The sequence below is a fragment of the Macaca thibetana genome, chromosome 5 (assembly GCF_024542745.1).
Source record: "Macaca thibetana thibetana isolate TM-01 chromosome 5, ASM2454274v1, whole genome shotgun sequence".
Taxonomy (NCBI): Eukaryota; Metazoa; Chordata; class Mammalia; order Primates; family Cercopithecidae; genus Macaca; species Macaca thibetana.
Genome location: NC_065582.1, coordinates 147026538 through 147053418, shown reverse-complemented (window position 1 = coordinate 147053418; position 26881 = coordinate 147026538). Strand labels below are relative to the sequence as shown.

The window sequence follows — 26881 nt, the reverse complement described above, 5'->3', positions numbered from 1 at the left end:
GTTTTGTCTGTCAGATTCCCATTCCCTTCTAGATTATTTTGCTGTTTGTTTGTTTTTTGAGATGGAGTCTTGCTGTCTCCCAGGCTGGAGTGCAGTGGCACGATCTCGGCTTACTGCAACCTCTGCCTACCAGGCTCCGACGATTCTCCTCCCTCAGCCTCTTGAGTAGCTGGGACTACAGGCGTTTGCCACCACACCTGGCTAATTTTTTGTGTTTTTAGTAGAGACAGGGTTTCACCATGTTGGTTAGGCTGGTCTCAAACTCTTGACCTCAGGTGATCCACCCGCCTTGACCTCCCAAAGTGTTAGGATTACCAGCGTGAGTCACTGTGCCTGTCCCCTTCTAGATTATTTTGAAACAAATCTTCTGAGTTATTTTGCAGCAAACCCTAGAATTCTGTCATTGTACAGTGAATAATTCATTGTGGGTCTTTAACATACAAGGACATTTTTATGAAACCCCATCAAGTGTCTTATTACGTTTAACAAAAGAAACACTAATTTTTTAATATGTAATAACATAGTACATGCTCAGGTTTCCTTGACTTCTGACGTGTCTTTTTACAGTTACCTTTTTATTCTTTTTTTTTTTTTTCTTTTTTTTTGAGACGGAGTCTTGCTCTGTCGCCCAGGCTGGAGTGCAGTGGCCGGATCTCAGCTCACTGCAAGCTCCGCCTCCCGGGTTTACGCCATTCTCCTGCCTCAGCCTCTCGAATAGCTGGGACTACAGGTACCCGCCACTGCGCCCAGCTAGTTTTTTTGTATTTTTTAGTAGAGACGGGGTTTCACCATGTTAGCCAGGATGGTCTCGATCTCCTGACCTCGTGATCCGCCCGTCTGGGCCTCCCAAAGTGCCGGGATTACAGGCTTGAGCCACTGCGCCTGGCCTCCTTTTTATTTTTTTTTTTTTTTTTTTTTTTTTTTGAGACGGAGTCTCGCGCTGTCGCCCGGGCTGGAGTGCAGTGGCCGGATCTCAGCTCACTGCAAGCTCCGCCTCCCGGGTTTGCGCCATTCTCCTGCCTCAGCCTCCCGAGTAGCTGGGACTACAGGCGCCCGCCACCTCGCCCGGCTAGTTTTTTTTGTATTTTTTAGTAGAGACGGGGTTTCACTGTGTTAGCCAGGATAGTCTCGATCTCCTGACCTCATGATCCGCCCGTCTCGGCCTCCCAAAGTGCTGGGATTACAGGCTTGAGCCACCGCGCCCGGCCTCCTTTTTATTCTTAATGGTTGTAGTCATTGAGTTTACTTTCTAGTCCTTTTATCTCACAAGCAGTCTTAGAGTACAGATGTTTTATCACATACAGAGGATCGTATTGTGTAGGAAAAACATGGACAATGAAGACTGAATTGAAAAGGTGATACTGGAGAGTAGGACTTGATGTGAAGAAGTTTGAGGAGTAGCTTTGACTGTTTTTCTTTTCTCTTTAATAATCTTAAAAGTCTGTTATGGGGGGAGTGCTGAGACAGGATACACCCTAGTCACCCAGGCAGGAGTGCCAGTGGCAAGATCACGGCTCACTGCAGCCTGGGATTCCTGGGCTCAGGTGATTTTCCCATCTCAGCCTCCCGCGTTGCTGGGAATATGGCCATGCACCACCACACCCACACCTACCTAATTTTTTTGTAGAGACAGGATTTCACCATGTTGCCCGGACTGATCTTTTTTTTTTTTTTTTTTCTTTTCCATAAGGATAGAGATGGGCTGGTGTTGAACTCCTGGGTTCAAATGATCAGCCCACCTCCACCACCCAAAGAGCTGGGATTACAGGTGTGAGCCACCATGCCTGGCCTAATCTAAAGAATGAAGTATATAAATTCTAAAAGTTGAGTAAGTGTAAAATAAAAACTCTGAGTGATAAATTATTGTGTCATAGTGTAAATGGCAGTGTTTTTTTCTTACTGGCATACATTGAGATGTCTTCTAACTGAAATCTTAGAAGTGGGCCGGGTGCGGTGGCTCATGCCTGTAATCCCAGCACTTTAGGAGGCTGAGGCAGGCAGATCATGAGGTCAGAAGTTCGAGACCAGCCTGGCGAAACCCCATCTCTACTAAAAAAAAGGTAAATAAATTAGCCAGGCATGGTGGTGCGCACCTGCAGTCCCAGCTACTCAGGAGGTTGAGGCAGGAGAATTGCTTGAACCCGGGTAGTGGAAGTTGCAGTGAGCCGAGATTGCCTCACTGCATTTCAGCCTGGATGACAGAGCAAGACACCATCTCAAAAAAAAAAAAAAGTGAAAGAAAAGCTCTATCTTGACTCCTGAATCAGTTTTAAAACCTGGCTTCACTGATTATTAGCTTTGTGACTTTGTTGCCTCAGCTTCCTTATTGGTAAGCATGTAAGTTTGTTATAAGATTGAGTTATTAATATACATCAGTTAAAATATTGCCCGTAAATTACATATAAATATTGAGCTGGAAGTGGTGGCTTATGCCTCTAATCCCAGCAGTTTGGGAGACTGAGGCGGGAGAATTGCTTGACCACGTAAGTTTGATGCTGCAGTGAGCTCTAATTGTACCACTGTACCTCTTGCCTGGATGATAAAGCAATGTATTAGATACTGATCGTTCAGCAACATTACCTACTGTTTCCTTGAAATATTATTCTTCCTGTAGTGTCGGTGATATCAGACTATCCAAATATCTTTTTCTTCCTTTCTTCTTTCCTTTTTCCTTTCCCTTTTCCCCTTCCCTCACCTCCCTCCTGCCTTTCCTTTTTTCCTTTTTTTTTTTTTTTTTTTTTTTGAGACAGAATCTTGCTTTGTCGCCCAGGCTGGAATGCAGTGGCGCCATCTCAGCTCACTGCAAGCTCCGCCTCCCGGGTTCACGCCATTCTCCTGCCTCAGCCTCCCGAGTAGCTGGGACTATAGGCGCCCACCACCATACCCGGCTAGTTTTTGTTTGTTGGTTGGTTTGTTGGTTTGTTTTTGTATTTTTAGTAGAGACAGAGTTTCCCCGTGTTAGCCAGGATGGTCTCCATCTCTTGACCTCGTGATCTGCCCGCCTCAGCCTCCCAAAGTGCTGGGATTACAGGCGTGAGCCACCACGCACTCCCCCCCACCACTTTTTTTTTTTTTTTTTTTTTTTAAGAAAGAGTCTTTGTCACCCAAGCTGGAGTACGGTGCTTTCCGTCTCGGCTCACTGCTCCATCTGCCTTTTGGATTCAAGCAATTCTCCTGCCTCAGCCTCCAGAGTAGCTGGGATTGCAGGCATGCACCACCATGCCCCCAGCTAATTTTTGAATTTTTAGTAGAGTCATGTTGGCCAGGCTGGTCTCGAACTCTTGACCTTAGATGATCCACCCACCTTGGCCTCTCAAAGTGCTGGGATTACAGGTGTGAGCCGTGGCGCCTGGTCTTTCCTATCTTTCTAACTATATCTTCAGACCAGATCACTCCTGAACCCGAGACCTGAATTTTCATTTGCCTACTTGGTTCTTTGTATTTTCACAGATACCTTGTATCCAACATATCTCAAACTGATTTTTCCCCTCCTCCTCAAACCCTGACTCCTCAATTCTTTGTTTCCTTATCTTAGTTTATTATACTGTCATCCACCCAGCAAAAAATCCCCTCCTCTAAGATCATACGCTTTTAGTTAGTAACTAAGTCCTTTAGATTTGACTTCCTGTCTGCCTTAATTCATCTACTTCTTTTCATTGCACTGGACCGTATTGGCATCTCTCACTGGATTCCTAAGTATTTTCTCTAATCCTCCTCCAGCTATTTCCCCCTACTCCAGCCGGGTGATCTCTAAAAGACCCAGATCTGATTGTTATAATACTTCAAATTTTTATTATTCTTCTTGACCCTGAATAATCTGGCTCTTGACTACTTCTCCTGCCTCATCTCTACGTTTTCATTCTTTGTATTGTAGTCACTTTGGCGGCTTTTCAATTTTTAAACCTGTCAAGTCCTCCTTTGCCTCTATTTTGCACGGCGTGTACACTCTGCCTTAAGTGCTGGCTTTACCTAAAGTAAAGTATTTTAACATTAGTTTCCTCAAGGAAACTTCCTCTTACTTTCTAGATTTTCTCTCTGCTAAATTGTTCTTCATAGTATCCTGTATTTCATTTAAAAATTATATAATTAGTTGTTCAGTACCTTAGAATGAAATAACTATTGATGCACGGTAGAGAAAATTTCTAGTTGATCATTATACTACGAGTTTCTGTTACAATGCCTTGCAAATAGCCAGTACTCAGTAAATATTCATGGAATTGATAAATTCAGACTTGAATTACTCTTCATTGTAGATTGTGTAAAGTTTGATAGAAGTCCAGAACTTAACTTTTTTTTTTAAGAGATGGGGTCTCACTCTGTCACACAGGCTGGTGTGGAGTGGCACAATCATAGCTTACTGCACCCTTGACCTCTTGGGCTCAAGTGATTCTCCCACCTCAGCCTCCTGAATAGCTGGGATTACAGGCACACGTGTTTTGTTTTGTTTGTTTTTTCCCCTGTAGAGATGGGAGTTTCACTATGTGGCCCAGGCTGGGCTCAAACTCCTGGGCTCGAGTGAATCCTCCCTCCTTTGCCAAAGTGTTGGGATTACAGGTGTGATTTTAAAAATGCTAGCTGCAGCCTGGCGTCGTGGCTCATGCTTGTAATCCCAGCACTTTGGGAGGCTGAGGCCGGTAGATCACTTGAGGTCAGGAGTTCGAGACCAGCCTGGCCAACATGGTGAAACCCCAATCTCTACTAAAAATTCAAAAATTAGCCAGGCATGGTGGCGGGCATCTGTAATCGCAGCTACTCAGGAGGCTGAGGCAGAAGAATCGCTTGAACCCCCGAGAGGTGGAGGTTGCAGTGAGCTGAGATTGCACCACTGCACTCCAGCCTGGGCAACAGAGTGAGACTCCGTCTCAAAAAAAAACAAAACAAAACAAAAAAAAAAAACTAGCTGCTATAGACAGAGTCTCACTTTGTTGTCCGGGTGGAGTGCAGTGGTGCGATCTCTGCTCACTGCAACCTCCGCCTCCCAGGTTCAAGCAGTTCTCCTGCCTTAGAATTTCAAGTAGCTGGGATTTACAGGAGTGTGCCACCATGTCCAGTCTCTTGTACTATTTTTATTTTATTTTTTTATTTTTGAGACGGAGTCTTGCTTTGTCGCCCAGGCTAGAGTGCAGTGGCGCCATCTCAACTCACTGCAACCTCTGACTCCTGGGTTCAAGCGATTCTCCTGCCTCAGCTGGTCTCAAACTCCTGACCTCAGGTGATCCACCTGCCTCAGCCTGCCAAAGTGCTGGGATTACAGGCATGAGCCACCGCAACTGGCCATCTTGTAGTCTTTTCAATGTGAATACCAGAAAATTTTGAATTTACGTATGTGGCTTACGTTATATTGTATTGGATACTGCTAGTCTAGAACTTGTTTTTAGTAAGGATCATACATGTGTCTCCATAGCCTCAGTTTTTCATTCTCCCAATCCCTTTGTTATCATGTCATTTTTTGCTTTGGGACTGTTATGTGCCATAAGCTTCAGAAAACATGGTGGCTCACACCTGTAGTCCTAGCACTTTGGGAGACTGAGGCAGGTGGATCACTGGAGGTCAGGAGTTCAAGACCATCCTGGCCAACATGGTGAAACCTTGTCTCTATTACAAATACAAAAAGATTAGCTGGGCATGGTGGCAGGCGCCTGTAATCCCAGCTACTTGGAAAGCTGAGGCAGGAAAATTCCTTGAACCCAGGAGATGGGTTGCAGTGAGCTGGGCGACACAGCAAGACTCCATCTCAAAAAAATAAAAAATAAAAAAATAAATTTAACTGCCTAGAAGGTAGAAATTGTGTTTGTTTCTTAGGCCTTTGAATAATAGGGAAAGGATATTATATTAAATTATGAGAAAATAATGGCAACTGTTAAGCTTTCAAAGTATTATTCCTAACAAATTAGGAAGAACTAAATTTCACTTTTATATGCATGATAATGATGAGCAGGGCTCCTAAAATAGTTGTGGCTTGATTAGGAAACAAATAGTAATTTCTTTATATCAATGAGAATTACTTATAACTTTAGGGGGCATTTAGGGGCATTTAGAATTCTATTTGTCTTATTTGAGATTTGGATTTAAATTTCATTTTAGAGCATTTTTTTTTTTAATAAATAGAAGTGAGGCTAATATTGTTAATTATTCTTTTTTAAAAAATACAATATTTGCTTTGGGTTAAAGTTTTCTGCCCCAACATCATTATCAAGAGTCAGCATATTACAGTGATAAATTCAGCACTTACTGTGTGGCAGGCATTGTTCTATATACTTTATTCGTTAAATTCACCAGCGAACCCTATGAGGAACTGTCTTATCCTTAGTTGACAGAGGATGAAACTGGAGTACAAAGTGGTTAATTAACTTGTTCATAGCTAGTAAGTTTTAAAAAGGTTACACAACAATATACTTTGTATTTAGTCCTTAAATGATAAAAATCTTCCAGTGTTTAGTTTTTCCCACTAGAGTGTAAGCCCCAAGTGGGCAGGGACTTAGGTTTTGTTTAGTAACATTTGAGATAGCATATATTAGACTCTAGTCATTATTTGAAAGAATTTTTGCAGTGATGGTGGTAACAATGACAATATCATTTCACTGAGAGGTGGCCTTGGAAATGGAAATTCTATTAGAACCGCTTTGAGTTCTTCACTATTGGTTGTTGACAATAATTTTTTAAAATCTCATTCAAATTAGCTTCAACATTATGTGCTGTTTTTTGTATGCTTCATGTATATCTTAATAAAATAGTTGATTTAAAAATTGCTAACTTCTATAGCTTCTTTCTTTCTTTTTCTTTCTTTTCTTTTCTTTTTTTTTTTTTTTTTTTGTGTGTGTGTGTGTGACAGTCTTGCTTTGTAGCCCAGGCTGGAGTGCAGTGGTGTAATCTTGACTCACTGCAACCTCTGCCTCCCGGGTTCAAGCAATTCTCATGCCTCAGCCTCCTGAGTAGCTGGGATTACAGACATGTGCTGCCATGCCCAGTTAATTTTTGTATTTTTAGTAGAGACAGGGTTTTGCTATATGGGCCAGGCTGGTCTCAAGTTTCTTGCCTCAAGTGATTTCACCTGCCTCAGCCTCCCAAAGTGCTGGAATTGCAGGGTTGAGACACCCTGCCCGGCCTAGCTGCTATAGCTTCTGTATATCTCTATTCCTTCTGTGCATTAGAAATGCCTTGAAACCCCCAGGGAACATCAGGGGGAAAAAAAAAAAAAAGACTACCAGAGGTCCTACTGTGTGTTTAGCTGAGGTGGGAGAAGAAAGTTTAGAAAAGCAATCTTTCACCTATCCTCATGAAAGATTTACAGTGATAACACAGTTCTTCAGAATTTCACCCAAAAGCTTCAGCTGCCTTGGTTGTTGCAGTCATTGAAGTGAATAACACATTATTTTGTTATTTATTTTTAGATACTACATTTTTTTCTTAGACTGTGGAAACAGAACTGTGAAATTAATTTTGTAAAATCGGGCTTTAATTTTTTTTTTTTTGAGACAGAATCTAGGTCTGTCACCCAGGCTGCATGCAGTGGTGCAATCTCGGCTCACTGCAACCTCCACCTCCCAAGTTCAAGCCATTCTTCTGCCTCAGTCTCCTGAGTAGCTGGGACTACAGGTGCCTGTCAGCACACCTGGCTAATTTTTATATTTTTGGTAGAGATGGGGTTTCACCATGTTGGCCAAGCTAGTCTCAAACTCCTGACCTCAAATGATCCACCCGCCTTGGCCTCCCAAAGTGCTGGGATTACAGTCGTGAGCCACTGCACCCAGCCAAATTAAAGGTTTTATAATTAATGTTGTTAGGAAAAGGGGAACTACGCTGCTTACTTCTATACAAGAAACTTAATTCTGAAAGTATTCTTATTTTACAGTAATAAAATTGAGAGTTAGGTGTTAAGTGGTATACCTGAATGAATACCACAAGAACAGAACTAGGATTCAGCACATAAGACATATGTCTTACTCCAAAGGCCATCCCTTTTGTAATACTGTCATCTTTCACCATTCTCCGTGTCTTGCTTATAGTTCCTGACTCTTAAAGTGAGACTTTAAGTTCGCTTGTGGGAGCAGTGGGATTGTTGTTTTAGATTGTGAAATAACTGGATGTTTGAATTAAACTGTGGTGGTATAAAGAATAATTGTTGCTTGATGGAAAATTGAGCTTTGAAGAAATTTTGACTTAACTTTCTGTTTTCTTTTTATCTTTAGTTATCTGCAAATAAAGACCCTACTCTAAACTCTATAGAATACTTTTTTTTCTTTTTTTTGGCTTTTCGAGACAGAGTATCTCTCTTGTTACCCAGGCTGGAGTGCAGCGCCGTGGCGAAATCTCAGCTCACTCCAACCTCCACCCCCTGGGTTCAAACGATTCTCGTGCCTCAGCCTCCCAAGTAACTGGGACTATAGGCACGCACCACCATGCTCGGCTAATTTTTCCTGTTTTTAGTAGAGACAGGGTTTCACCATGTTGGCCTCAAACTCCTGACTCAGTGATCTGCCTCGGCCTCCCGAACTGTTGGGATTATAGGCATGAGCCACCGCACCTGACCAGAATGCTTTTTCGTAATGTAATTCATCATGATGGTATTTTCTTGAGCTTATTTAGTACATTTTTCATACAGTAATAATATTCTTTCTCTAGAGTGAAAAATGAGCAATTTTTTTCTGACTTATCATTTGGGGGCTGGACGTGGTGGCTCACGACTATAATCCCAGCACTTTGGAGGCCAAGGCAGGAGGCCAAAGCTGGTGGATCACTTGAGCCCAGGAGTTCAAGACCAGCCTGAGCAACATGGCAAAACCCTGTCTCTACTAAAAATTTAAAAATTTAGCCAGGCATGGTGGTGCACACCTGTAGTCCCAGTGACTGGTTAGGCTGAGGTGGGAGAAATCACCTGAGCCTGGGAAGTTGAGGTGCAGTGAGCTGAGATCACGCTGCTGCATTCCAGCCGGGGTGATGGGAGTGAGACCCTGTCTTAAATAATAATAATTTGGGGATGATGTAGACAGAAATAAGGACAGAGGTATGAAAATGAATAATGTTTTATTTTTTTTTTTGAGATGGAGCTCTGTCGCCCAGGCTGGAGTGCAGTGGCCAGATCTCAGCTCACTGCAAGCTCTGCCTCCTGGATTTACGCCATTCTCCTGCCTCAGCCTCCCGAGTAGCTGGGACTACAGGTGCCCGCCACCTCGCCCGGCTAGTTTTTATTTTTTATTTTTTATTTGTTTAGTAGAGATGGGGTTTCACCGTGTTAGCCAGGATGGTCTCGATCTCCTGACCTCGTGATCCACCCGTCTCGGCCTCCCAAAGTGCTGGGATTACAGGCTTGAGCCACCGCACCCGGCCAATGAATAATTATTTAGCATTTTGTTACCCAGAGATTTGGGCAGTCCCAAAAAGCAGCTTTTCTAATCTCCCTCTCCTCCTTTCCCAAAAAACGTTAATCAGATCCTTTAATCCTAACATCTTTGGGTTATTTACATACTACTTTTTGGAGGGGAGATTATGGAAAGCTATCGAGATGTTTGAAAGCATTGATAATTAGCAAGATGATTATTCTTGTAAGAAGCCTTAAGAGGAGAAATTTAAGTGTATTCTAAGTTAACACTGACTTCTTAAATTGGTCAGTGAAAGTTAAATGCCTCCAATTTTCTTTTTAACATTATTTATGCATAATTTAACTAGACAATTTTTTTTTTCTTTTTTTTGTTTTTTTTTTTTTTTTTTTTTTTTTTTTTGAGACAGAGTCTCGCTCTGTCGCCCGGGCTGGAGTGCAGTGGCCGGATCTCAGCTCACTGCAAGCTCCGCCTCCCGGGTTCACGCCATTCTCCTGCCTCAGCCTCCCGAGTAGCTGGGACTACAGGCGCCCACCACCGCGCCCGGCTAATTTTTTGTATTTTTTAGTAGAGACGGGGTTTCACCGTGTTAACCAGGATGGTCTCGATCTCCTGACCTCGTGATCCGCCCGTCTCGGCCTCCCAAAGTGCTGGGATTACAGGCTTGAGCCACCGCGCCCGGCCTTTTTTTTCTTTTTTTTGAGATGGAGTCTTGCTCTTTCACTCAGGCCATGCCATAGTGCAGTGGCACGATCTCGGCTCACTGCAACCTCTGCCTCCTGGGTTCAAGCGATTTTCCTGCCTCAGCTTGCCGAGTAGCTGGGACTACAGGTGTGCACCGCCACACCCAATTAAGTTTTTGGGTTTTTTTGGTTTTTTTGAGACGCAGTCTCATTCTGTCACCCAGGCTGGAATGCAGTGGCACGATCTTGGCTCACTGCAAGCTCCGCCTGCCGGGTTCATGCCATTCTGCCTCAGCCTCCCGAGTAGCTGGGACTACAGGCATCCGCCACCACGCCTGGCTAATTTTTTTGTGTTTTTAGTAGAGGCATGGTTTCACCGTGTTAGCCAGCGTGGTCTCGATCTCCTGACCTTGTGAGCCACCGTGCCTGGCCATCAAAGTATTTTTACTGTTGCTAAAATGTACATTTTCTCCTCTACCACAAATACCAAGGTTGTTAATGATTTTTTAGGGCATAAGAAGTAGTTTCTTATTGTACATATTTATAGTTAAATTTAGTTTTTGGATAAAAATATTTTCAGAAAAACGTGAAAAAACAATACTAATTAGAAAGGAAGTTTTTAAATCCTGTGTTTTTATTAAAAGACAGGATTAATTAGGAATGATGTGAACTTTGAAAAATTAGGATTTTAAGTAATGTATTGTTTCTGAACTAAATGTTCTGTACTAAAAAATATTTAACATAGTAAAAGAGTAAAAATTGTGTATTTTTTTGGGTTGGAGGAGGAAGCCAAAGACCTTTAAAACAGTAATTCTTACACCGTTTCATCCAGTAATCAAGTTTAAGAAAGTCAATCTAAAAGCAAAAAACTTCACTTTTGAAATCTTGAGTGAGGCTTTGTTTCATAAGAGTAGATATGTTGTGTCAATCAGGTAACAATATGGAATCCTAACCAAAAAAATGAAGATATAGGCCGGGCGCAGTGCCTCAGGTCTATAATCCCAGCACTTTGGGAGGCTGAGGTGGGAGGATCATGAGGTCAGGAGTTTGAGACAAGCCTGGCCAACATGGTGAAACCCCGTCTCTACTAAAATTACAAAAATTAGCTGAGCATGGTGGTGGGTGCCGGTAATCCCAGCTACTCAGGAGGCTGAGGCAGGAGAGTTGCTTGAACCCAGGAGGTAGAGGTTGCAGTGAGCTGAGATCGTGCCATTGCACTCCAGCCTGGGTGACAAGAGCAAGACTCCATCTCAAAAAAAAAAAAAAAAAGAAGATATAACTTGTACTTTAGGGATTTTGGTTTAAAAAATTGAGAGGAGAGGATTTACTTTATTTTTAACATAGGTTTGAGAATATAAGTGGAGAGCCCATTTGCAGGCAGGCACTTATGAATGTTAATGTGAATCCCACTGGGATGGTTTTCTGACTCATTTAAGGTTATCATGGCTCTGAGAATGGACTGTCATAAGATTAAGAGACTCAGTAATGCTATAGATAGGAAAGTACTTGGAGTAGTATAAAGTGCAAAATAAGTCAGTGTAGATAAATTTAAAGTAGAAATCTGGTTTTTGGAAGTAGGTAGTTGCCATTTTAATAAACTAAGCAGAAAAACAAATTGAAGAAGGCCTTAGATTCTTTTGAGGCATTTAGTCCTTTGGAATTTTCATGGAAAGGAGAATCTGTTACATAGCTAGAGCTTTCATCATTCTGGTGGATAGTGTACTATTTCAGTCAGTTAAACTAAACATTTAGAGTTGTTATGGTTAGTTCAAGTGAGAGTTTATGGCCTAAATGGCTTTTAATTACCCTGAATTTTCTGTTTATATAAGCAGAACTCATGTATCCTGGGGGTATAGTTCAGAATATAGTATCTTAGCGTTCATCTGTGGATGATTAATCACTTTGGACCTAATATACATGGAATTGGCAAACATAAAATAGGTTTTATACTATTTTTCTCTCATAACATTCCTAGAAATTCAAGAAGCCATTGTATTGTTCAAAGTGGTGTTATTTCATTTAAAACATTGAAGTTAAAATTTATTAAGTTTGTTTTAAATATTCTTAAAACTGGCCAATTAAGTCCTAGAAAAGCCCAGACTTATTTTACTAGAGCAGATAATCAAGTTTATGAAAGGGGGGAGTTTCAAAAATTTTTATAGGTAATACTTTAGGCGTTTTTCTTGCTGACATACTAACATTTATTTTCTGTTTATTTTTAAGACGAGCAAAAATCAAATTAAAGTAGATCTTGTAGATGAGAATTTTACAGAATTAAGAGGAGAAATAGCGGGACCTCCAGACACACCATATGAAGGCAAGTACTTTTTTCTGTATCAAAATATTGTGCGTATTAGAACTTGTCTAAAACATTAAATCAGAATAATCTTAAAAATCTATAAATTATATGGAGGGTAACTTCATTTGGTTTAGATAAACAGCAATTTTAAAAATACTAAATTTAGATACTTAATATAGACTGGTATTTCTTACTGAATTTTAGCTCATTTTTTTCTTTCCACAAAAAGTTTAGCAGAGCTTTGTTACAGGTATTATAGATTAGAATTTAATAGAATAAAAGATCTGGCATGGTAAACCTCTAAATTATATGGACTATAGACACTCAGTTACCCTTCATATGGTATCTAAAACAGACCTTGCCTTAAATATCTCACTGGTGAAATGTTGCTTTTGTTTTTAAAGTTCTTCTTTCTGTCATTTAGCATTTCATTCACTCATATGTCTTCATACAGGCTGTAGTCCAAATGTTTTCTTTATTCAGGAAAGCTTTTAGTGATCATTTCAAGACACATAGAAAGGAGGTGGCTTTGCTGAACTTGGTGTTCACAAATTAACTCTGTAGCTACTTTAGACCATGGAGTTGGGTGGTAAGATACAGAAATAAGCCTTATAGCATTTTACTTTCTTATTAGGTGAGTCTTCGTTAATTAATATTATTGTAAATTTAGGTTATACAGCATATAACCAAGGTTCTTGCATTAATAGCTATTCAAATATTTGTTTATTAGAAAACATAACAATATATGGTAACCCTAATTATGCAATCTTTGCATGTATTTTCTCATTTAATCCTTTCAGCAAATCTTATTAGGTAAATACAATGATTGCTGTTTCATAGATGAAGAAACAAGTTCAGAGAAGTGACTTGTCTAAGGTCAACCATCTTAGCACAACTGATAGGCTTTGCCTTCAAAGCCTGTGCTTTTAATCACTTTATGTAAATCAGAATTCACTTAATATTGGAAGTGGTGGTGATGTCTATTTTGTTTTGTTATCTATTTTTTTAGATGCAAAGTTTTACTGTTACCCAGGCTGGAGAGCAGTGGCATGGTCATAGCTCATTATAAATTTGAATTCCTAGGCTCAAGTAATCCTCCAGCTTCCTCAGTAGCTAGTACTACAGGTGCATGCCACCACATCCAGTTAAATACTTCGTGTGTGTTTGTTGTTAATTTTTGTTTGTTTTTTGAGACTGAGTCTCTTTTGCCCAGGCTGGAGTGCGGTGGTGAAATCTTGGCTTACTGCAACCTCACCTCCCAGAATCAAGTGATTCTCCTGCCTTAGCTTCCTGAGTAGCTGGGATTACAGGCGTGCACCACCATGCCGGCTATAATTTTTGTACTTTTAGTAGAGACGGAGTTTCACAATAACAGCCAGGCTGGTCTTGAACTTCTTACCTCAGGTGATACGCCTGCCTTAGCCTCCCAAAGTGTTAGGATTACAGGCATGAGCCACCACTCCCGGCTGCCAGCTAAATACTTTTGAGTGGTTCTATAATTCTGTAATGAACAGTTTACCCAAAACCCTTTTTTTTTTTTTTTTTTTTTTGAGATGGAGTCTCGCTCTGTTGCCCAGGCTGGAGTGCAGTGGCGCCATCTTGGCTCACTGCAAGCTCCACCTCCCAGGTTCATGCCTTTCTCCTGCCTCAGCCTCCCGAGTAGCTGGGACTACAGGTGCCCGCCACCACACTTGGCTAATTTATTTGTGTGTTTTTTTAGTGGAGATGGTGTTTCACCTTGTTAGCCAGGATGGGCTCGATCTCCTGACCTCATGATCCACCCACTGCAACCTCCCAAAGTGCTGGGATTATAGGTGTGAGCCACTGCGCCCAGCTACCCAAAACACTTTTTTAAAATCTAATATTTTTGAATATTTTCTTGTTCTTAATCCAGATTGTTGAAGACCCTAGAATGTCTTTAGCATATTATACCAATTCTGTTTATTCATTTTTTTCTTTTTTTTTTTTTTTTTTTTTTTTGAGACAGAGTCTCACTCTGTCGCTCAGGCTGGAGTGCAGTGGTGCGATCTTGGCTCACTGCAACCTCCACCTCCTGGGTTCAAGTGATTCTCCTGACAGCCTCCCGGGTAGCTGGTACTACAGGCGCCCACCACCATGCCCGGCTAATTTTTGTATTTTTAGCAGAGACGGGGTTTCACCTTATTGGCCAGGCTTGTCTTGAACTCCTGACCTTGTGATCTGCCCACCTCGGCCTCCCAAAGTGCTGGGATTACAGGCATGAGCCACCACGCCCGGCCCGTTTTTTCTTTCTTTATTGGATAGATGGCATCTTGCCAAGTTACCCAGGCAGGTCTCAAACCCCTGGCCTCAAACAATCCTCTTGCCTTAGTGTCCCAAAGTCTTGGGATTCTAGGCATGAGCCATTGTGCCCAACCTTGTACCAATTCTTAAGTGATAAAATTTTATTTGTTGTTTTATAGTTAATATGAGCCATTTTTAGATATTTAATTTTTTATGCTGTTTATTGAGTGCTTCCTATCTGCCTTGCTTGGTCTGGCCGTTTTCATGGATGCTATTTCATTTAGTCCTTTTTACAATCATTAAATGTAGAGGAGACCTATAGTTATCTTACGAAAATCAGGTGGTTGTCCTAATAGCAGATGTTTTTATGTAATAATATATTAGCTTCTTCTTGAAGACAAGCCTTACAGTTATTCTTGAATTTTTTTTTTTTAGATTGTTTTGAAATATTTTTGGAAGATAGTAGGGCAATGACATTATTTTAGAGGTCTGCCGGCAAAGTTTTAAATTTTTTAACTGATTTTTATAAACAAGGCACTTCCTGAGCCAAATTAGATAGAAGCAATATTTAATAGGTAGATTAATTTTTTAAAATGGATAATGTATACTTATATACATTAAGATATATTAAGATATATTCTTATGGTTGGGTGCGGTGGCTCACACCTGTAATCCCAACACTTTGGGAGGCCGAGGCGGGTGGATCACGAGGTCAGGAGATCGAGACCATCCTGGCTAACACGGTGAAACCCGTCTCTACTAAAAATACAAAAAAATTAGCCGGGTGTAGTGGTGGGCGCCTGTAGTCCCAGCTACTCGGGAGGCTGAGGCAGGAAAATGGTGTGAACCCGGGAGGCAGAGGTTGCAGTGAGCGGAGATCATGCCACTGCACTTCAGCCTGGGCGACAGAGCAAGACTCTGTCTCAAAAAAATAAAAAATAAAAAAGATATATTCTTTATTGGTTAGAAGCAAGTTTGGTCATTTTTTTCTTTTCTTTTTCCCGATACCGAGAATGGGGCCAAAAGTTTGGTCATTTAAAAGTGCTTATTTCTGTCTGGGCGGGGTGGCTTATGCCTGTAATCCCAGCACTTTGGAAGGCTGAAGCAGGTGGATCACGAGGTCAGGAGTTCAAGACCAGCCTGACCAACGTAGTGAAACTCCATCTCTACTAAAAATACAAAAATTAGCTGGGTGCTGTGGTGTGCGCCTGTAATCCCAGCTACTCAGGAGGCTGAGGCAGGAGAATCCCTTTAACCCACAAGACAGAGGTTGCAGTGAGCTGAGATCTCACCGCTGCACTCCAGCCTGGGCGAGAGAAGGCGACTGCGTCTCAAAAAAAAGTGCTTATTTCTGTTGTTGCTGCTGCTAAATGAGTATCTTGATGAGATTAGATTTAATATGCTTTTTGGTATATGTTTGAGGTAGAGTAACTTTAATTCTATTATTTTATGTGAAACTGTTGAGAGAAGTTCATTTTGTTAAGGAAAAGTACCATTCAAGGGCATAAACTTTAATGCTTTTTCTTTTAAATATAACGGTAGGTTAAATATTTATTGCAAGGATGTTGCAGTTTTTTGAGTTTTTAAAAATCTAAACTTAAATGCTAAGGCAAAAGTTTACATGTGGAATGTTAAACTATTTATGACCATTATTAAGTAATGAGGCAGCTGTTTTATAGTATTTAAAGAATCAGATTGTGAAGTAGAGTACTCATGGGAAAATGCCATATTGTAGATATTACTTAACTCAATTTTCTTCACTTCTTTTGCCTTAATAATTCAGTGACAAAGGAACAGTTTAGTTCTTGAGCTTTTCTTCCTAAAATTTCTTTTAGGTTTATGGAATCATTGTTGACAGCTTAAAAATTCTCACTCCTTCCCCATCTCCTCTTTGGGTTAAGTTAAATTTAAAGATGGTTAATTTTTAATATTAAAAGCTATTCTTCAAGAAGTTAATGTTTTATAGTAAAAACTATTATAATGTGAATAATATAGTTATCATTAGTTGTATTACCCTGATCAGATGATGCTATGATTAATGCTAAGTGGTCGTATATTGAAAGTTGTCAGAGCATGTAACATAAGGGATAGAAATAGAAATAAGATTTTAGAGACTCGTGAGTCCAGCATTATTTATATAATATCTCTGGGCCCTCACACTGCTCCTAAGAGATTATTTTGGCCATTAACGAAGAACTTTGTATGATGGGTTATAGAGATGGTAATCTGGAGTTTAATCAGAAAAAAATAATTCTTAGGAAGGAAAAAGAAAAGCCTATGTAGTGCTGAAGCCAAATTTATTATAACTATATTTGAAGCTAGCATTTCTAATTCTGGGTATAGACGGTTATAGTCACAAAATTTCTTCAGGTACCCTTCTCTTATGTGTCAGTTTTTTTTTTTTTTTTTTCTTTCCACTACTTTTCTTTAAATTTCATTATTGTTACTATATGTTCTGCAATTCAGGCATTTAGTTCAACTCATGCATTAATCACTATGGGATTATATTAAAAAGAACTAGTGGTTGGGCATAATGGCTCATGCCTGTAATCCCATTACTTTGGGAGGCTGAGGCGAGTAGATCATTTGAGGTCAGGAGTTCGAGACCAGCTTAGCCAGCGTGGTGAGACCCCATCTCTACTTTAAAAAATAAAAAAATTAGCTGGCATGGTGGCACACACCTGTAGTCTTAGCTACCCAGGAGGCTGAGGTAGGAGAATTGCTGTAACTGGGAGGTGGAGGTTGCAGTGAGCCAAGATCGCACCATTGCACTCCAGTCTGGGCAGCAGAGTGAGAATCCATCTCAAAAATAGCAAGAAGAGAGGCCAGGTACAATGGCTCTTGCCTGTAATCCCAGCACTTTGGGAGGCTGATGTGGGCAGATCACTTGAGGCCAGGAGTTCAAGACCAGCCTGACCAACATGGTGAAACCCCATCTCTGCTAAAAATACAAAAATTAGCTGAGCGTTGTGGTGGGCACCTGTAATCCCAGCTACTCAGGAGACTGAGGCATGAGAATTGCTGGAACCTGAAAGATGGAGGTTATAGTGAGCCAAGATTTTACTACTACACTCCAGCCTGGGCATCAGAACGAGACCCTGTCTCAGAAAAAAAAAGAAAAAGAGGAAGAAGAAGAAAAGAAGGATTCAAACCAAAAAGGGCTTGAAGAAAATAGTACCACTTTTATTTTTTCCTCAGATTCATAGTCATCCATCCATTCATAACAATGGAGTAGTGAGGAGATATATTTGAGAGAGTCTAGAATATACTGAAGAAAGTCTCCTGTTTGACTTTTTAAATAACTGAGTGTATAGAATTTTGAAGATAATAATGCTACTAGCACACAGTTTTTTATTTTACTTTTTATTACAGGGAGTTTCAGATATATAAAAAGGAATAGGCCGGGCGAGGTGGCTCATGTCTGTAATCCCAGCACTTTGGGAGGCTGAGGCAGGTGGATCATGAGGTCAGGAGATCAAGACCATCCTGGCTAACACGGTGAAACCCTGTCTCTACTAAAAATACAAAAAAGTTAGCCGGGCATGGTGGCGGGCGCCTGTAGTCCCAGCTACCCGGGAGGCTGAGGCAGGAGAATGGCGTGAACCTGGGAGGTGGAGCGTCCAGTGAGCCAAGATGGCGCCACTGCACTCCAGCCTGGGTGACAGAGCGAGACTCCGTCTCAAAAAAAAAAAAAAGAATATAATGCAACCTCTTCAGCCAGCTTTAATAACTATCAGCTCATGGCCATCTTTGATCTAATGTATTCTTTGATTATCTTGAAATGAAATCTCATAGTCTTATATATAAATATTTCAATAGAACAGTTTTATTTACTATATTTTGTAATAGTATTTTGTTATTAGTAATTGGTCATAAAATCTTAGAAGATGCTTAAACTCTTAAGAGTTAAGAGTTGAATCCAGCCTCTCATCCAGTGCAAGACTTACCCCTTCAGAGTTTTCTTTTCTTTTTTCTGTTCTGTTCCGTTTATTATTTGAGACAGATTCTCGCTCTGTCACGTAGGCTGGAGTGCAGTGGTGCGATCTTGGCTCACTGCAATATCCACCTCCTGGGTTCAAGCGATTCTTGTGCCTCAACCTCCCGAGTAACTGGGATCATAGGCACATGCCACAATACTCAGCTAATTTTTGTACTTTTAGTAGAGATGGGGTTTTGCCATGTTTGTCAGGCTGGTCTTGAACTCCTGGCCTCAAGTGATCTGCCCACATCAGCCTCCCAAAGTACTGGGATTACAGGCATAAGCCATTGTGCACGGCCCAGAGTTTCTTAAGAGGCAGTTATCCTCTCCTTGAGTCTTGAGTACCCCAGTTGTGAGAAGCTAGATGCTAGATAATTTTTTTTTTTTTTTTTTTTTTGAGATGGAGTCTTGCTCTGTTGCCCAGGCTGGAGTGCAGTGGCACGATCTCAGCTCACTGCAAGCTCCACCTCCCGGTTTACGCCATTCTTCTGCCTCAGCCTCCCAAGTAGCTGGGACTACAGGTACCTGCCACCATGCCTGGCTAATTTTTTCTATTTTTTAGTAGAGATGGGGTTTCACCATGTTAGCCAGGATAGTATCACTCTCCTGACCTTGTGATCCGCCCCCTTGGCCTCCCAAGTGCTGGGGTTACAGGTGTGAGCCACTGTGCCCGGCCTAGATAAGCTTTTTAAAAATGCTGTATAGATGCTAGTTGCTCCAGATAACTTCAAAACAAAACAAAAAGTTGCCTTCTATTTGTATATTACTGGTTAGAAAAGCTCCTTGGTAAAATTTTGCATTTTATAAACCCATTTAAAGGAATAGTTTGGGCCAGGTGCGGTGGCTCACGCCTGTAATCCCAGCACTTTAGGAGGCCGAGGCGGGTGGATCACGAGGTCAGGAGATCGAGACCAGCCTGGGTAACATGGTGAAACCCCAACTGTACTGAAAACACAAAAAATTAGCCAGACGTGGTGGTGGGTGCCTGTAGTCCCAGCTACTTGGGAGGCTGAGGCAGGAGAATGGCGTGAACCCAGGAGGCGGAGCTTGAAGTGAGCAGAGACCGCGCTCCACTGCACTCCAGCCTGGGCAACAGAGTCAGACTCCGTCTCAATAAATAAATAAAATAAATAAATAAATAAAGGAATGGTTTGTCTTTATGTCTATCTCTCTTGTTGAATTTTGTTTAAAAAATAAAAAATATATTTAAAGTTTTTTATATTAAAATAGAAACAAGGTCTTGCTGTATTGACCAGGCTGTACTCAAACTCCTGGCCTAGCTTTAAGCAGTCCTCCCACCTCGGCCTCCCAAAGTGTTGGGACTGCAGGCATTAATTAGCCATGGACCTAGCTTGTTTTTTTTAGGCTGGTACAAAAGTAATTACAATTTAATTGCACAAATAAAATGTTAACAAATAAGTATTGACATTTAATTTAGGGCACAAATGAAAAGATTGGGACCTTATTTCATTTGCAAGAAGCAGCCAGAAGTAGAATTTTGTTTATGGCATAATCTCTGTCCTTCGTATCATCTATACTTTCATCCCTCCTTGCCTTCTTTCTTCTTTTTTTTCTGACCCTTTTTTTGTTTGTTATTTAGCATTTCTTAACAGGGTGGATTAGAGGACACAGTGGGAGATTAGAACTCTAATAGTTAATTGTCCTGATGAAATGTTGACGTTGCATTGTCTGGATTTAATGTATTTATCTCTAGCCTTGTTACTCACTGATAAACTAATATAGTTGTATGAAGCGGATATTCTGTATGCTTTAAACAACCTTTAAATTAAAAACCAGTGCTTTTGATTACTTTCTTTCTGGGTTTCAACTTTAAAATGAATTTCTTTAATTGAATATGAAATAGCTGCTCTGAAAAGTTCATCAATATATTTGTTTTACATATTTGAATTGAGCAGCATTCTTAACTTTGTTTTCCCCATTTTTTTAGGAGGAAGATATCAACTAGAGATAAAAATACCAGAAACATACCCATTTAATCCCCCTAAGGTACTGTAAGCCTATTTTTGTGCATGAACTTATAAAATATTTTATATTTCTGACTTCTTTTTATTAATATATATTTTAGGGCTTATTAAAGTCACAGCTTTATGAGTTGTTTACTGTGTAAATTTGATGTGGACGGTATTTTAGGTAATGGCAGATGGCTTGCTTCTGAAATTAGAATGAAAAGCAAACTTACCCAAAGGCAGCCATTAATGGCTCAAAACTGGAATAGGATGTACATCTGACAATGGCTCATATGCTAGATCTAGAAATACTTGTCAGTGTTCCCAAATTTAGAGAGCCCTTTTACACATAGACAGAGGTTCTTACTTGACTCAAAGAAGTAATGCGTTTTAGGAGACTAGCTTCTTCATTCAGTCATTATTTGAGTACTTTGTGTCAAGGAATATAGCAGTAACTAAGACTTACACTGTTCCTCCTTTCATAGAGCTCACATTATAGTGGGGAAAAAACAGCATGGAATTGCAGCTGTGATAAATGTTGAAAGGGAGAATGGAATACCCTAAGATCATGTACAACATGGGGACCCAACCTAAACTTATTTTTTGATTGAACCACTTCCTTTATGTCTCTCCTTTTACTGTCATCAGCACTTTAAGCATTCAACTTTATTCCCTATTTTGTCTGTTATTTAATCACCCTTCCATCTTTGCCACTTCTACTCATTCTCTGCACTGTTGGTCTAGAAATATTCCTAGAGTGCAGTTTTGATCATGCTGCTTTTCTTTCCCTGAATAAAGTCTAAACTCCATGGCTTGACACTTTAAACCTCCTAGAACCTGACCCCAATCTTGTTTCCCACTCTAATCTTCTACCACTTCCACCCACAATGTGGGTCTCATTTTCCATCTTAGATTGTTTATTTGTAGATGATGCTTATTCTTCCACAGCTTTCTATCAGTTTCGCTTAATTCTTTGCCCCTATTATTTAAAATTGTAGTTTTCTATGAGGCCCGAGTATCACTTTCTTCTTTAAGCTGAGTTCATCAAATGTTTCTCCCTCTCCTCTCTCAATAGCATTTTATACAGTTTATATAGTGACAACACAAATATAGTTCCAACTCATGTATTATTTTGGATATGTATCTTTTTTTAGCTTCTATGCTCCTGAGTCAAGGACCATGTCTTATACACCTATATATTATCAGTAGTTTCCAATAGTGTAGTGTCCCTTGAGCATGATAGCAGTCACTCAGAATGTTCTAGAATTTGTTCATTCAACCTATTGGTTGTTCCAGTTTAAGAATAGATATGATAATGAAAGTTCCAGGGTGATTTTGGCTCACCTAGCATTATGGGGTGCCTATTAGTCTATTGTTTATGTACATCTATTTTCTGATAAGTCTGGTTGATTTTTTTATTATGATAAAATATACATGACATAAAATTACCATTGTAATCATTTTTATGTGTACAGTTCAGTGGCAGTATATTTACCTTGTTGTTTAACCTTTACCATTATCTGTCTATAGAACTTTCTCACCCTTCCCAAACTGAAACTTCATACCCATTAAGCAATAACTCCCCATTATTCCCTGCTCCCAGCTTCTGGTAACCACTGTTTTTGTTTCTCTAAATTTGATTAATTCATAAACCTCATGTAAGTAGAATCATAAAATGTCGTTTTGTGTCTGGCTTATATCACCTAGCATAATGTCATCAAGGTTCATTCATGTTAAAGCATGTGTCAGAATTTGTTTTTAAGGCTGAATAATATTCCATTCTAAGTATAGACCATATTTTGTTTTCTCATTCAGCTGTTGATGGACAGTTGGACTTTTTTGTTTGTTTGTTTGTTTTGGGGGACGGAGTCTTGCTCTGTCGCCCAGGTTGGAGTGCAGTGGCGCAATCTCAGCTCACTCCAAGCTCCACCTCCTAGGTTCACGCCATTCTCCTCCCTCAATCTCCTGAGTAGCTGGGACTACAGGCGCCTGCTACCACGCCCGGCTAATTTTTTTTGTTTGTTTTTGTTTTTTGTTTTTTGTTTTGGGGACAGAGTCTTGCTCTATCGCCCAGGTTGGAGTGCAGTGGCGCGATCTGAGCTCACTGCAAGCTCCGCCTCACGGGTTCAGGCTATTCTCCGCCTCCCATGTTCAGGCCATGTTAGCCAGGATGGTCTCGATCTCCTGACCTCGTGATCTGCCCACCTTGGTCTCCCAAAGTACTGTGGGATTACAGGCTTGAGCCACTGTGCCCAGCCTTGGATTTTGTTTTATTTTGTTTTTTGTTTTTTTCGTGGAAATAAGGAGAAAGGAAGAAAAGAGCTCTTATAGGAACCGTTCTCTATTTTACTATTTACTATATGTAGTAAAATAATATGTTTACTATTAATAAAAAAAAAGTTTATTTTTACTATTAAATAATGACAGTAGCAGCTGTCACTTGTTTTGTGCTAGGAATTTTATATGCTTTTCCCAAAAGTCTTCATAACCACCCTAATAAATGAGTGAGCTGAGGCTTAGAAGTTAAATGGAACCAGATTCCATATGGCTGTTATAAGCCCATATGTTAAGTCACTGGGCTTTACTTCCTTTATTCTGATAAGGAAAAAGTAAGGACAAAATCTCTCAACCTGTGAGTATTTAAGAACAATCAACCAGAGTTCAAATCTTTCTTATGTAATCTCTGTGCCTCAGGTTCTTCACCTGCAAAATCTTTTCCTAGGGTTACAAAGACTAAAGAAGTTAATCGGTATAGATAACTGTATTTCATTAATTCTATGATCTATTTTTTCCCCACATTTTTAACATCTGTGAAATCAGGATACATCTTTTGGTGGATGGCATGTCATAATTTAATTGGCAGAGGTTTTTGTTTCCCAAGGTGTGTTAGTATGTTCTCACCCTGCTATAAAGAAATACCTGAGACTGGGTAATTTATAAACATAGAGGTTTAAGGCCGGGTGCAGTGGCTCAGTCCTGTAATTCCAGCACTTTGGGAGACTGAGGCAGGCGGATCACCTGAAGTTCGGGAATTTGACACCAGCCTGACCAACATGAAGAAACCCTGACTCTACAAAAAATACAAAATTATCTGGGCATGGTGGCGCATGCCTGTAATCCCAGCTGCTTGGGAGGCTGAGGCAGGAGAATGGCTTGAACCTGGGAGATGGAAGTTGCAGTGAGCTGAGATGCACCATTGCACTCCAGCCTGGGCGAGGTTTAATTGGCTCGTGGTTCTGTAGACTGTGCAGGAAGCACAGTGGCTTCTGCTTCTGAGGAGGCCTCAGGAAACTTATAATCACGGCAGAAGGCCAAGGGGAAGCAGACACGTCTTACATGGCAGGAAAAGGAGCAAGAGAGAGTTGGGGAAAATGCTTACACACTTGAAAACAACTAGATCTCATGAGAACTCACTAACACAATGACAGCACCAAGGGGGATGGTGTTAAGCCATGAGAAACCATGATCCGGTTTCCACTAGGCCCCAACTCCAACACTGGGGATTACCATTTGACATGCGATTTGGGCAGGGACCCAAATCCAAACTGTATCATAAGGGTACATAAAACAATGTTATGTTAAATAGTTGATGGTGCCTGATATTTGATGAAATGTAAGTTACAAGTGCCTGGAATAGTAGTAAGCACTTGGTAAATGTTAGACAGCATTAACCAATGACTGCCACCCCAAGTGAGGGAGGCCCTTTCCAAAGTAGTCTGTTGGCTTTCCTTTATAATAGCATTTTAAAATACAGTAGTATTGACACTTAAATTTTCTCTATAAATTCATATTCTCATACATTGCTGGGGGAAATGTAAAATGTTGCAGCCTCTTTGGGAAACAGTTTGATCAAAATGGCAAACTTAGAGTTCCCTTGTGACTCAGCAGTTCTACTTCCAGGTATAACATTTATCCACACAGTAACCTGTACACAGGTGTTCATACCAACACTATTCATTACAGCCAAAAAAATGGAAGCAATCAAAAATGTTCGTCAACTGGTGAATGGATAAATAAAATGCAGTATATCCATATCATGGAATACTATTTGGTTATAAAGAAGAATGAGGTACTGATAAATGATACAACGTATCAGTGAACCTTGAAAACATTATGCTAAGTGAAAGAAACCAGACACAAAAGCTTCACATTGTATTATTTTTATGAAATACTGGAAAAAGCAAATCCTAGAGACTAGAGACAGAAAGGAATTTGGCGGTGGCTTAGAGATAGAAGAATGGGGAAGTAACTGCCAATGGTTACAGGGTTTCTTTTGTTTTGTTTTGCTTTTTTGAGGCAGAGTCTCGCTCTGTCGCCCAGGCTGGAGTGCAGTGGCATGATCTCGGCTCACTGCAAGCTCTGCCTCCTGGGTTCAGGCCATTCTCCTGCCTCAGCCTCCCCAGTAGTTGGGACTACAGGCACCCGCCACCATGCTCAGCTTATTTTTTGTATTTTTAGTAGAGACGGGGTTTCACCGTGTTAGCCAGGATGGTCTCAATCTTCTGACCTTGTGATCCTCCTGCCTCGGCCTCCCAAAGTGCTAGAATTACAGGCATGAGTCACCGTGCCCGGCCAGGTTTCTTCTTGAGGTGATAAAATAGTCAAAAAATAGATTGTGGTGATAGTTGCACAAGTCCGTGAAAATACTAAAAGTTAGCAAGCTGTACAGTTGCTGGGCACGGTGGTTCATGCCTGTCATCCCAGAACTTTGGAAGGCTGAGGTGGTTGGATCATCTGAGGTCAGTAGTTCGAGACCAGCCTGGCCAATGTGGTGAAACGCCATCTCTACTAAAAATACAAAAATTAGCTGGGTGTGGTGGCATGTGCCTGTAATCCCAGCTACTCAGGAAGCTGAGGCAGGAGAATTGCTTCAACCCGGGAGACAGAGGTTGCAGTGAGCCAAGACCACGCCATTGCACTCCAGCCTGGGCAACAGAGCAAGACTCCGTCTCAAAAAAAGAAAAGAAAAGAAAGTTGTACACATTAAGTGGGTGAATTATGTCTCAGTAAAGGTGTAGCCTTTATAGGGTATAATAGCTTCAAAGTAATTGCATAATTGTGGCTCTGTTTTAGGCACTTTGACCTGTAACTTCATTTAATTCTTGAAATAAATATTTTATTAAATCTCTCCCACCTCATCCCCACTTTTTTTAGAGACAGGGTCTTACTCTGTTGCTCAGTCTGGAGTCTTCTGGCATGCACAATCATAGCTTAGTGCAGCCTTTAACTCCTGGGCTCAAGTGATCCCTCCACCTTGGCCTCCCCAGAGTGCTGGGATTACAGGCATGAGCCACCACACCCACACTCCTGTTTTATTAAAATGAGAAAAATAGACTCAAAACATAAGAACTGAAGTATGTCTGACGTTTTTGCTACTACTTCATCTTGCTGTTAAGGCCACTGTTACCTGCTTTGGCATGGTGGCTCATGCCTATAATCCCAGCACTTTAGGAAGTCAAGGCAGAAGAAGCATTTGGGCTTGGGAGTTTGAGTTCAGTCTGGACGACATAGCAAGGCCCTGTCTCTAGTCACACACACACACACAAAAAAAAAAAAAAGAAGAAAAAGGCCTCTACATCTCTTGATTCCAGCTGTTCCATTTGGAGGTAGCTTTGACGTTTAGAAACATCTTAGGTTCAACTCCAATTTGTATTACTGTGACTTCAACCAGTTAGTCATAGTTACAGTTTAGTGTTCTTTAAATATGGTATATATAAAATAAAATTTTTTAAAACAACAAAAAAATAACAAACAAGAAAATAAATATGATACATACCCCACTTGTGGCATTGTGCTGCTCTTGCAGTAAATGTTAATGAACATGATAAATATGTTCTAGATGTATACTAAGTTGATTTGAATTTTTACTGATGGGTAAATAAAATGAGAAGAATGGAGAATATTTATGTAAATTTCTTGCTGAATTGTGTGTTCACATATGTTTGGACTCAGGCTTAATTTTAAGTCTTATGAGGTAAAAGTATCAAAGTAGCTGGTTATATTTTCATTACTACTATGCAGCTAAAATTTGAGAAAAGATTAAAAATTCACATTTGTCTTAGCATGGTCACAGAATATTTTGTTTATTATTATGCAATATATCATTGACCAGAAGAGTAGGCTTACTTCTAAACAGAGAAAAATATATCTTTAAATCAGATGATAATACTGTAGAAGGAATTTGATTAAATGCATACAACCAATATGATTTCTAGTGTTAAATTGTAATGTGTGTTGTGCTAGTGAAAAAATCATTAGTAAAATTCTAGCCCAATGGTGTGTCCTGTTCGAATAGAGATTAAGTTGTAGGCCGGATGCGATGGTTTGCATGCCTATAATCCCAGCACGTAGGGAGGCAGGGGGCAGGTAGATGG

At 40.5% G+C, this 26881-nt stretch overlaps 2 protein-coding genes across 2 annotated transcripts in view; one reads left to right on the top strand and one right to left on the bottom strand.

The window, feature by feature from the left end:
• Window positions 1–26881, bottom strand: part of SMIM14 (small integral membrane protein 14) — a 720432-nt gene that overhangs the window by 178489 nt on the left and 515062 nt on the right. The gene's annotated exons all lie outside the window — the stretch shown is intronic.
• Window positions 1–26881, top strand: part of UBE2K (ubiquitin conjugating enzyme E2 K) — an 86320-nt gene that overhangs the window by 26358 nt on the left and 33081 nt on the right. The window contains exons 2-3 of the mRNA XM_050790382.1: window positions 12224–12317; window positions 20489–20547. Coding sequence (XP_050646339.1) covers window positions 12224–12317; window positions 20489–20547 — 153 coding nt within the window. The remainder of the gene's footprint in view (window positions 1–12223; window positions 12318–20488; window positions 20548–26881) is intronic.